This window comes from Gastrolobium bilobum, unplaced genomic scaffold, assembly GCF_033153095.1.
Source record: "Gastrolobium bilobum isolate Gb01-03AN ecotype WA unplaced genomic scaffold, APGP_CSIRO_Gbil_v1 utg2366, whole genome shotgun sequence".
In the NCBI taxonomy this organism is placed as follows: Eukaryota; Viridiplantae; Streptophyta; class Magnoliopsida; order Fabales; family Fabaceae; genus Gastrolobium; species Gastrolobium bilobum.
Genome location: NW_026897169.1, coordinates 1 through 12,780, shown reverse-complemented (window position 1 = coordinate 12,780; position 12,780 = coordinate 1). Strand labels below are relative to the sequence as shown.

Below are 12,780 nucleotides of genomic sequence, written 5' to 3'. Positions count from 1 at the left end.
AAAAAAAAAATTGAAATTAGAGTTGTTGAAATCAGTAACCATGACATTTTACCCATATTCTTAAATGTCAAATGGTTTTTCTCATATGAAAGTTTGGGTGAGACGTCTCAAATCAATGATTCCTCTGTCCCTCAGATATTCATCACATAACAAAAGTCATTTTCTGCTAAAGATTAACAACTTATCTTGAAAGGTGTCCAAACTTTCCCTATTACTGTGATATACAATGTTAATTAAGATCAGTCTTTTGAATTTGACTAGACACATAAGCATACTCAATTTCTTGATAATATGATATATAAATATGAAAGGGCTGCCAATTTGAAAGACCTGCCTTAATAAGAAGCAAGAACCATATGCACGGCAGTAACGGAATCAGAGAGTTGATTAAGAACATCAAACATATTTAAGAACTCACACGTGAGCAAGCATTCATAGAGCTGCCATTTATACAACATAAATATACTCTCCTCTCTCTCTCTCTCTCTCTCTCTCTCTCTCTCTCTCTCTCTCCATCTCTTAATTTCTACATGAACTTCTCACAATTCTGCAACCTTCGTTGTAGTTTATCATAATTCCTGAAATCCTTACCAGAGAGATTCAATTCAAACAAGTCCATTAAACACACTACTTTTCCCTTTGTCATTCTTTCTTTCAATCTCTCTATATAATATAGCATTATTTTCTATTTCTTCGAAATTAAATATAGTTGGAGTACTGGTTTGTCCTTGAGTACCTTGCCTTTTAAGAACACTAATTTTCTACCCACATTTTCTTTCCACTACCGTTTTAGATTCTCCATCACCTCTCTGTATATTCTCTCCATTGATTAGTCCTACTTCATATTCAGAGATCATGCCTCAATGTCCAGAGAAAGGTAAGCCAGAAAATCTCTCTCCCTAGAACTTCTTTCATCATTTTTTACTCTTAATTTGTCAAACAACAGTAGATGCTCTAAAGCTTTCAACTCAATTCTTTAACGAATAATGTATGCTGATCAAAGTTCAAATAGAGTTTTTATACCAAAAAATAAAATTAGATAATTTATTGCTTAATTTTCATGCTTACACTATATATAGGGAGAGATTTGATGAGATAGGCAAGAAGATAAAGAGGGAAGGAGATGATTCATCTCAAAAGGGAAGAAGACACATGTTGAGCTCTCCAGGAACGCTAAACACCACTACCCCTTGTGCTGCATGTAAGCTATTGAGACGAAGATGTGCACAAGAATGCCCCTTTTCTCCATATTTCTCTCCCCACGAGCCCCAGAAGTTTGCTTCTGTCCACAAAGTCTTTGGTGCCAGCAATGTCTCAAAGATGCTGATGGTATATATATAGATATATACACATATAATTAATAATATCGTATTTATATGCATTTGACTCGATTGCAAAACAAGGATAACTTTCATGGACGAGAAAAGTAATCATTTGTGCTATGATTGTGTGTTTTAGGAGGTGCCCGAGGGTCAGAGAGCCGAAGCTGCAAATAGTCTAGTTTATGAGGCAAATGTAAGGCTAAGAGACCCAGTTTATGGATGCATGGGTGCAATTTCTTCTTTGCAACAACAAGTTCAATCTTTACTAGCTGAAGTTAATACCGTAAGGGAAGAAATACTTAAATACAAACTCAGGGAAGCTAACATGATACCCTCCTCTCATGTGATCATGCTACCTTCCTCAGAGGCTGTATCTATATCTGCTCCTCCACCTCCAACACCACCAACACTTCCTCTTCCTACAACTTCTTCCTCTTCTTCCGTTTACACCCAACAGACGGTTCATACCAATTATAGCATATTTTCAAATGATAATATTTCCTATTTTGGTTAAATTTGCTAACTAAACATTAATAATTCCATTTATTTCTCTCAAGGATGTATGCTTCTTTTTTGTTAATTTTACATGATTGATGCCCAATTTTTTTCCCCATATATATATGGTTGGTTAAATGTTAGTTTCTTCTACTCCTTTCATGCTGAAAAGCCACTATCATATTGGAGATTGCAGCTCCTTGATCATGTGATTAACTGCATTTACTCTCAAGTACAGATGAGGTAGACACGTTATGCCAATTCTATCTTATTCGTTTTATGAAGAATAAAAAACAAAATTTGTTTTATATTTTATGGAAGGTTGGGAGGAGGGAATCACTATGTATTATTGGTAACGGTATTAAATTTGCACGTGCAATCTCTGGTTGGTGACTATGATCATCTCATGATACTTAAAAATGTTAATCCGTGCCACAGAGGCATCGGAGTTGCTGTCTAATGTTGCGGGAGACAAAAGGTATGTTTGTGATCTTCAACGTGTTGAGTCTGAATTAAGCTTATGATGCTTGGGTTATGCTTTTTAGAGGACATCAGCAAAGACACGGGATGATTTGAAAAGTTGAAAACATATAGAAATAGAAAGGAAGGAAGATATATAGCTTATACTCATAGACATTAATCTGTGGGTGAGAGTAGATATGTCATATGTGTAACGTATTTGTTGGATGGTCACCTATATTGCCAGCTATTTAATTTCCCAAGAATAGGTTTCCTTGGTCCGAGGATTTCAGCCAAAATGGGGTATGGGAAGTCTTAGACGTTCTATAAGCAATATATATTATATATAATCAAAAAGAGACTTTCACCTCTTCAAAAGAGACAATTTTTTTTTTTTCTATCTTCTGTGCCTCGGAAACCGATGAGACCGAAGGAGTGAAACTGTATTTGATATTTGAATATTTCCAGGTTTTTTTTTTTTTTTTTTTTATATACAAGTGAAAATTAAGCATACAATTTAATATAATCTATTTAAATTTCTTACCTGGCTTAATTTTTTATTTTTTATTTTAAAATTTTTTAATAAGTTCATCAATTTACGACTAGTCCGATTCGAGACGAGTTTCAAGATTAAGACTTTAAATTCTTTTCAAAAATAAATATATTATTTTAATAAGGTCACTCAGCTACTTATCACCAACTGACTTATTTCCAAGCTGAGTTGATGATAGGTTTAATAAGATTTTACTGTATCATTTATTCCCGAGTTCTCGAACTTATAAACGCATGTGATAGAGCCATAGAGGGGACTTCGAGATTCAAGCTATTCGCAAAGCATGCATGGTTGGATCTCACTCAAACACTTGTTGCAATTGCCAACATGATATAAGGACTTAAAAAATAAGGCAAAATAATTGATTTATTATTATTTTAATAATGAATTATAAATACATAATTATTTTAAATCAATTTACAGATTTATTGCACTCAATTTGGTACGAATTAGACAAAGTAATCATGGAAGTTTTGTCTAAATAAAAGAAAGATCCAAGGAAATTTCGCACAAACTAGACAAAACTAGTCTCATCTAAATTTGAAACATGTTTGATTTTGTTGCATCTCGCCCTGTGACTTTATTAGTGTCACTGCCAGCTAGGTCTTGGCCCTAACTAATTTTTAAAAGTTAGTCATGTTTTAAATATCGATAAATATCAATGACTAAGTTGAAGAGATAAAATTTAATAATTGATACTAATTAAAAATTTTTGAGCTAGCCCATTATTTTTGTTGGCTCCGCCACTTATTAATGCACCACCTTGATGTGGTTGAGCCAATCTTCCCCAATGTGACTCGGTTAGAAGCTCTCCAACCGTCCAACGGCTTACAGTAACACGCGTCCTGTTAGTCGAATCCCATGTCAGAAGCCTTTTGTCGTTTTTATTTTTCTTAACCAGCCTAAAATGGAGATAATAATATTAGAAAAGTTATTTCCCTTGGTATTTCGGCTAAGTTGGACAAAATATGTTTTGACTAAATTTGACGAAAATGACTACAATAGATTATAAATTCGTTTATAGCATTATGTATTCGTAATTATTTATTAAAGTAATTATATTTAATTTTTTTCCTAAAAAATAATATATTTATTTTATCAACTGCGGAGTGACCTTGACTTGTAAGTTCATATATAGTATAAACACTAGATTTGAATCTTATTATTTTCTTTTTCTTTTTTTGGCAATGGATCCTATTATTTTTTTAGGTAAGAATACTTTAAAAAAATATTAAACTTATGAATCCTAATATGATAATACCTCCCTTTTATTGTTTGAATTAAATATAAATGCGATAAAACTTACATAGTTGTACCATTTTTCTGTGATCAAACTTAAATGACTAAATAAATAGAAGTATATTTAAAAATATTAAAGTTCAATTTTATTATTTTTGACCCATGAATTAATATTTTTGAAAAAAAAATGATTTAAGAATGATGTAATGAGACGAAAATAATGTGCAAATAACATTGTTGTTAATATATTCATTCGGTTTTATATCTATTATGATATAGGAATGCACAATACATTTTCTGCACAAACAAAAAAAGTGTAGAGTCCACAAATTTTTATTTCTCTCACTTTATTTCACTTTCTCTTTCTTTTTTCTGTTTGTACAAGAAATGCAATGTATATTCCTATAACATAACCGAAATAAGAGCCCGTATATTTGGCCTTTTCAAAAAAATAATTTTTATCTTTTTGTTATTTTAGGAGTATTTTTTACAAAAATTAAAACTATTTATATTTTTATAAAAACATTTAATTTTTGAAAAAAATATTTGATTTTTGACTTCTGTTTTTTCTAGAAGCTAAAATTTTTAACTTCTGAAAAAAGTAAATTTTTAATTTTTTTATGATTTATGCTTTTTTTAAAAATAGATATTCAAATAAACTAAAAACAAAAAGTGTTTTTTTTTTTTTTTTTTAAAACAGCATTTAAAAAAAAGCCATCCAAACATGCCGAAACCCATATTCATTTATCCTTGTCTAATTTCTGTTAAGGTCCTTTAGCTTGGACACATAAATCACAAAAGGGACGGAAATCGTTGATTTAGTAGTGACGCAATTAATAACCGGTAAAAATGATTTTCTGTAATAGAAATTACATTAGTGGGAATATAAGCTGAAACATCTCCCGATTGGGTATCAGGTTTTGATATTTTTATATAAAATTATATAAAGCATTATGTATTTATGACATATTATTATGAGAAATATTTGTCTCATATCATTGAAGATAGCAGCTATCTTACATCAGAAAAAAAATTCTGCAGTTAATACAGATAAGTTATCTGCATTTACTTTCAAAACGATGTCGTTTTGGAATTGAAAGATTAGAAAATTATAATTATAAAGATTATAATAATCCTGAAATAAATTAAAATTACAAAAATACCAAGATTTTTGTCCCAAAATGACGCCGTATTGGGCTTACTGCAGATAACTTATATGTAATAACTGCAGAAAAAATGAACTCATCTTATATTATACATTCATCAAATTTTGTGTCAATTTTTTTTTTTTTTTTTAAATTATGGACCTCACATATATATCTCTCCTAGGGGTGCTAAACGAGCCAGGGGCCTTTGGCTCGGCTCGTGAAGGCCTGAGCTTACATGTCTAAAATTGATTGTTGACATCATGTTTGAACTTGTATAAAAGCTCGTTTAATAAAAAGGCCTCAGGCTCCAATTCAAAAGCTCGGCCTTAGGGCCTCTCAGGCTGGCCTATTATATTATTTTTTATTTTTATTTTATCTTTTTTATACTACTTGTAATAGCCTCTCTTTCTCCTCACACCATTTCATCCCATTTTATTGGTTAAATAGATTTTTTGAACGATTTTGTTCTATATTATACTGTTTGGATATATATTGAATTTATGATATTTATGAAATTACTAGTGTTGTTGATTGTATATTCTGTTTGGATAAATTTTTGTTATTTTAATTTTGGAAAAACTTCAAAAACCCCCTATAACTTTCCTTATAATCATTTACCCCCTCCCCAAATTTTGAATCATTTACCCCCCTGATTTAAAGTTTTTTATCATTTACCCCTCTAAGTGAGGGGAGTAAATGATAAAGAAACTTTAAATCAGGGGGGATAAGTGATAAAAAAAATTTAAATAAGAGTGTACATGATTCAAAAATTTTGTGAGGGGGTAAGTGATAATTGAAAAAACTCATAGGTTTTTTTTTTTAAGTTTTCCCTTTATTTTTTTTAAGGGAAAATTGTTTATCCTTTTAAATGACACAACTTATGTCATTTCACTCTCACAAAGAGGTGGGACCCACACCTTTATTTTTTTTTTGTCAACTGTCTCTCCTCCTTTATCTATCTCTTTCTCTCTCTTAAAATGACAAAACTTTACATCCTTTTAAATGACACACATCCTTTTAAACAGGCTAACAGGCTAAACCAGACTTTTACTTTTTGTAAATAAGTCAGGTCACAAACCGATAATAATATTTATAACAGGTAACCGTCTTGGGCAGACTGACACATTTAAACACAGACTTATCCTTTTAAGACCAAAGCTCGGCTCGGTCGGCCCGTTAACACCCCTAATCTCACCAACATGAGAGTACTATCTCAAGTAACATGAGATTAGTAACTCCCTATTATTATATGCATGTTATATATATATATATATATATATATATATATATATATATATATATATATATATAGGGCTTATCGTTTCTCAAGCTGTCGGAGATAATTTTATCTCCGCCTAATAAATCATAACTGTAAAATGATGGATCAATGGTAATGAAGGAAGAGAGAGAAAAAGGGAATCATAACCATTTAAAGCTGAATCAATTAATATAAGAAAATAAATAAATAAAACGATGTAGTTTTGGGGTGACCGAAGATAAACTTATCTCAAGTTGCCGGAGAAATGTTTATATATCTTATATTATAAAGGAATTCCATTCTGTGGAAACCTTGCTGACGTGTCGCACTGTGGTTCAATTTCACCATTGTGTTCACACTACAAATTTTAAAAAAGTTTCCTTTAATGGTAAATCGGTGAATATAATAAATACAAAAAAAAATTATACTTTCAATGGACAGGATTTGTTACTTTAAATCAATGGTAATCTTTTATTAACCTCTTGATTCAGTGGAATCAGGTATGAGTGTTTTGTTATTAAAACAAATGACTGTTTTATTCCATGAAAATCTCATTTATAACTACTGAATCACTCTTTTGTCGTTATCTTTGTTTTTTAAATCTTTATTCAGTTTAATTCAAAAACTTCACATTTTTATAACTACTGAATCCCAACGCATTTCTGGCATTTCTTTTCCTGAACGTATCGAGCTAAAAAACTGCATTTCTTGCAGCAAGGTATCGAGCTAAAAAACCAAAAAACCATATCATTTGAAGACCAAACTGCTACGGAGACAATATCAAAATGAGCAAATACAAATCAGAATTCCATACTCCTTCAAGGAAAAGAAGAAACAGAGGTCTGAGTGAATCATCTAGGTTGACTGCAACAGACAATCAATTCTCATTTTCACAACTAAATAATTTTACTCATTAATTTTACTCATTGCTGTGTAGAACAACTTTTGGGGTTTTCTCCCTCTACCGATGGCAGGTAATTTTATTTCGTCATTTATGTCATTCATGGTTTGTTGATTTTTTAAATTTAACTGCGGAACTTCTTTAGTGGATTTTGTTATTGCCCCATATTTAAAACATGTAGACTTTCAAAGGTGAGCAATATTCAGAATGATATAAGCTCCAACAGACAACGACTGCATAATATTACAAACGGTTTGTTACTCTTTTATACCAATTTGACAGCTTTAGCAACGTTATACTATTGGAAGTTTGATTTATTATTTTTTCGGTTTTGTATTGTTCCCAGTTGGTACTGCGCATAGCATGCCACGTGGTTGTGATTATAATAAAATAATATCTAATTCCTACCAGCCAAACGTTGTGGAATCGTTTCCTTTGAATGGTGCGTGCGAAGGCTTTCCTCAATGAACTTCGATTATTTGTGTTCTTATCTAATTGACTTTTTCAATTTTTCTGTAGAAAATCTTACTCCATTTTCTGCCTCCACCAGTGCCATGTAAGATTATTGCTTGGGTTATCTCATTCAACAATGACTAACAATCCTTGATTTATTAATCTTTTTTAAACATACAGCATTTCTCAAATGACCAGTAAACGGAATGAGTTTAGCTGCAACAGGTGCTCTCTTGATGATATAACTAACAGTAGGTGAAAAGAAATTAACTTCAATGTCTATTTATTTTTTTTGTACACTATTTTCTTTTGTAAATACATTCTCATATTCTAATGGTTGTACAACAACATATGAGTTTTATTATTATATCAGCACTAGCTTGCGATTAGATTTCCTTCTCTTATTCAACTGATAACTTTATTTAGATCACTATCCTTAGGAAAGTTGGCATTATAATGTTGGCACCTCATTTACATTTTTGGTATTGTGTAGAAAATCTATCTCCATTGACTCCCTCATGCGTTAGCAGGTAATTGACATCTGCTGTTTGATTGTTTAAATTTCATATTGAGCAGTTTTTTTAACTGCTTCATATGTTGTATAATATTTTTTTCCAACTAATCAGTATTTACGCAAACACAAACCATTCGATATCCAATATTTCTTCCTCAATTGCTAGAGACTGTCTTCATTCTCATCCCACACAAGGTAATCTTTTCAATAAGCTACCATTTTCTACAACACACGTTATTTTAATTTTGTGAAATAAAATGTAAAATTTATATTGGTTGCCGTTAAGTTTTTATTTTATTTTATTTTTTCTTAGAAAGCAAAAATGCTAGATCAAGGCGGAAAGGTATCATGTTCCAAAAGAAGACTTCTAAGCAATATGTCAAGATAAACAATATACCAAAGATGCTTGACTTGACAGGTAATTCGTCTTTGATTGATTTTACTACAACCATGAATTATAAGAGGATAATATATGTAATGTATTAACTATTTTTTCACTTACCATTATTTCGACTATATTATTTATTCCGCATTGGACTTTTTCATATAGGGATTGATGTGAACAGTGAGAATTCAGTGCTTTCAACCGTTACTGCGTTCAGTGATGAAAACTATATATCACGGTATCATTATACCTGTGAATACTTTTTTGGGAACACTATGTTGTAATTAAATATTTTTACATGCACCTCCTTCGTTGACGTCATATAAATTCATTAAAGCCTTTTTTTTTATCTGTGACATACAATGTAGTTCCCCATATGATAACGGTACAAGTACGACTTCAGCTGATTTGGATCAACAAAGTGAGTTTAAACACCTGTCACTGTTTGTATTGGATTTTTAAAATGCAAGCACGAATGCTTCTATACGAATGGTAACTGGAAAAAAATAATAGTAAATTAATTATTTTGAGCGTTGTTTATTCTCTAAATTTATTATTTCCAATTTTCTATTGTTTAATTGCAAATTAAATGTCTGAATGATAAATGTTATACTCACCGATTTTTTACATAGCATATTCAAGAACAGTTGTTTACGACTTATACTGGTGCGCATTTGCTTAATTAAATGCGCTGGGAATAAATTTATTTATATTAGAATGTCTTTTATTATTTTCGTTACCTCTTGCTTTGTGTTACAGATACTGATAACAATGAATAAGAGAACATGATGGGCTCTCTTTCTATCGATTTTAAATTTTCAGATATTAAATCACAACTCTTTGTTCGTGATGGGCTCTCTTTTTAGTTTTTTTTATTACGTTTTCCTGTTGTGTTATATATATGGATATGGATGATTCCAATGTGCCATTTTTTTTTATTTTTTACAGATCATCTTGGAGAACATTTGTCTGCAACTTATACTCAATATGGTGAGCACAAATCCGATTTAATACGCAGTTAAAAATATTTTTATATTAAAAATGTCTTTTGTTATTTTTGTTACATTTTTGCTTTGTGTTACAGATACTGATGTCAATGACTCCAGTGTGCCAACTATTACCTCTATCCATCAAGGTCTTTATATTAATTTTCAATTTTCAATTTTCAAATATTGAATCACAACTCTTTGTTCCTGTTGGCCTCTCTTTTTTTAGTTTTCCATTCGTTATCCTTTGTGTTACAATTATGGATATAGATGATTCGAATGTGCCAATGTAGTTTTTTTTTGTTTTTTACAAAGTATTTTTTTTATAGTCTACTATTTATGGTGAAAACGGTGCTCATTTGGTTCATCTAATACATGAAAAAAAATTGTGTTCACATGTCTTTTTTTTCCAATCATTTTTTCTTTCTATTATAGATATTTATATAAACAATTTCAATGTGCGAAACACATTTTATATCAATGGAGGTCTTAATTATAATTTCAAATTATATATTTGCCGTTACAAATAAAAAACTTCCTGTCTGACAACCAAGCTTATTTCAATCTAAAAATATTTGTATATGTTTAGATTATTGGGACGCAGGGGATCCTACTTTTGTTTGCGAGCATTGTGGAGCACAAATATGGTATGCAGAAAGAACTAAGAGGGATCGTAACCCAAGTATGCCGCAATTTGGATTGTGCTGTGTCAATGGAAAAGTTCAACTTCCTTTGTTAAAAATTGCTCCAGATACATTGCTTCAATTGCATGCTAATTCCAATATGACGAGCCGCCATTTTTTGCGAAATATTAGAGCGTACAATATGATTTTTTCCTTCACCTCCTTTGGAGCAAAAGTGGATGGATCGGTAAATCAAGGTTCTGGCCCTTACTGTTTTAGAGTTGGGGGGAGAGTTCATCATTTAATTGGCAGTCTTCTGCCTGCTGATAGTCAATCTCCAAAATTTGCTCAACTTTATATTTACGACACTGAGCATGAAGTGGACAACAGACTTGGTTGTCTAAGGTATATATTTTTTTTACCCAATTCTCATGTTTCATATGTGGAGTATCTTTTTATGTTGACTAATATGAATGACAATTTTTTTATTTATTAAATTTGCAGTTCCACCAGTACTGAAGATATGCTTGATCCTGAAATTATCCGATTATTGAAGGAGATGTTCGATAAGCACAACAGTATAGCTCAGTCTTTCAGGTATGCTAGAGACCGTTATAAGGAAGATGACTTTAATGGTGTAAAGTTGGGGCTTATTCGAAGGCGTGGTAGTGATGGAAGAGTTTATAATCTTCCGACAGCATCCGAAGTGGCAGCTTTGATTGTTGGAGATATAGACAGTGCTATGGGCGATAGGGATATCATTATTGAAACACAAGATAGAGTATTGCAGCGCATCGATGTGAAGCATCCATTATATCTTGGCTTGCAGTATCCATTGTTATTTCCATATGGTGAAGACGGTTATCGTGATGATGTCCAGCGTACTGTATCCAGTGGTAGGAAAAATGCAAGAGCCATGATCAGCATGAATGAATTTTTTTCGTTTAGACTTCAGATGCGATCTGGAGAATCAGAAATTCTACATCGATCAAGGAAACTTTTCCAATAATTTCTGGTTGATGCATACACTATGATTGAGTTTGAATGGCTTAATTTCATTCGATATAACCAGAGTCATCTGAGAGCTGAGTTGTACAAAAATATAAAACATTCATTAGATAGCGGTGAAGATGCAGCACTGAGCACTGGAAAACGTATCATTATACCTTCTTCATTCACAGGCGGACCTAGATATATGGCTGAAAATTGTAAAGATGCTTTCGCAATTTGCCGTTGGGCTGGATATCCTCATCTTTTTATAACAATTACCTGCAATCCTAAGTGGCCAGAAATTATACGATTTGTTAGGGCCAAACAGCTGAACCCTGAAGATCGGCCTAATATTCTATGCAGAGTCTTCAAGTTCAAATTGGACCAGTTGCTACATGATTTAAAAAAGGAAAATATTCTTGGCAAAGTCATTGCATGTAAGTATATTATAAACTTGATACTCTTTTTGTTAACTGGATTTTATACAAAAAAAATTTACGTCATGCATTGAATCTTTCTATAACGTTGTTGTATTCTTATTATTACTTATGTTATATTCTTTGAATGTAACAGATGTTTGTACAATCGAATTCCAAAAGCGCGGACTACCTCATGCTCATATTCTTCAATTCTTGAACCCTTCAAGCAAAGCTGAAAGTGCTCTTGATATTGATAAATTGATTTCAGCGGAGATACCTGACAAGGAAACGAATCCTACGCTGTTTATGGCTGTCACGAGTTATATGATACATGGTCCATGTGGTCATGAAAATTACAAATCTCCTTGCATGAAGGACGGACGGTGTTCAAAAAAATTTCCAAAAAACTTCTGCTCCCATACTTTGATTGACGATGATGGATTTCCTCATTATAAGAGAAGAAATGATGGGAGAGTTGTGAACAAAAATGGTGTTGAACTTGATAATCGTTATGTTGTGCCCTATAATGCACACCTTCTTTTAAAGTACCAGGCTCATATCAACGTTGAATATACTTGCCAGAGAAGTGCCATTAAATATCTTTTTAAATACATCCACAAAGGGAATGACATAGTGACAGCTGCCATAAATCATTCGGACGATGATGAAATAAAAATGTTTTATGACTGCAGGTACTAAAAATAATCTCCATTGTGTTTTGCTTTCCGACAAAATTGGCACAATTTTTTTGAGAAATTATTAACTTAAATGTTCACCGATTTATTTATTTATGATAGGTATGTCTCCGCATGTGAAGCAGCTTGGAGAATATTTGGATTTGACATTCATTCGAGATATCCCCCTGTTCAGAGATTGCCATTTCACTTGCCTAATGAAAAGAACATTATTTTCAGTGATAATGATTCGTTGTATGATGTAAAGACAAGGGCGGAGTCTAGACTGTCAATTTTTGAGTCTTGGATGGATGCAAATAAAAAATATCCAGAAGGTAGGCATCTAACTTATGGAGAGTAC

At 31.9% G+C, this 12,780-nt stretch overlaps 2 protein-coding genes across 2 annotated transcripts; both read left to right on the top strand.

Moving 5' to 3' along the window:
• Window positions 1-818: 818 nt before the first annotated feature.
• Window positions 819-1,836, top strand: LOC133304669 (LOB domain-containing protein 15-like). The gene is made up of 3 exons (XM_061504723.1): window positions 819-877; window positions 1,080-1,329; window positions 1,459-1,836. Exons 1-3 carry the CDS (start codon window positions 864-866, stop codon window positions 1,834-1,836), a joined length of 642 nt encoding a protein of 213 aa, XP_061360707.1. The 5' UTR covers window positions 819-863.
• Window positions 1,837-11,366: 9,530 nt separating this feature from the next.
• LOC133304673 (uncharacterized) lies at window positions 11,367-12,754 on the top strand (the record flags this gene model as incomplete). The annotated part of the gene is made up of 3 exons (XM_061504726.1): window positions 11,367-11,763; window positions 11,900-12,437; window positions 12,543-12,754. Coding segments are annotated over exons 1-3 (1,147 nt in total), but the record flags the coding sequence as incomplete, so codon positions are not given.
• Window positions 12,755-12,780: the final 26 nt, after the last annotated feature.

What these genes read in the sequence shown, in the direction of transcription:
- LOC133304669 (XM_061504723.1), top strand. An exon ending in ATGTCTCAAAGATGCTGATG is followed by an intron (nt 1,330 to 1,458) that starts GTATATATATAG and finishes TGTGTGTTTTAG; the next exon opens with GAGGTGCCCGAGGGTCAGAG.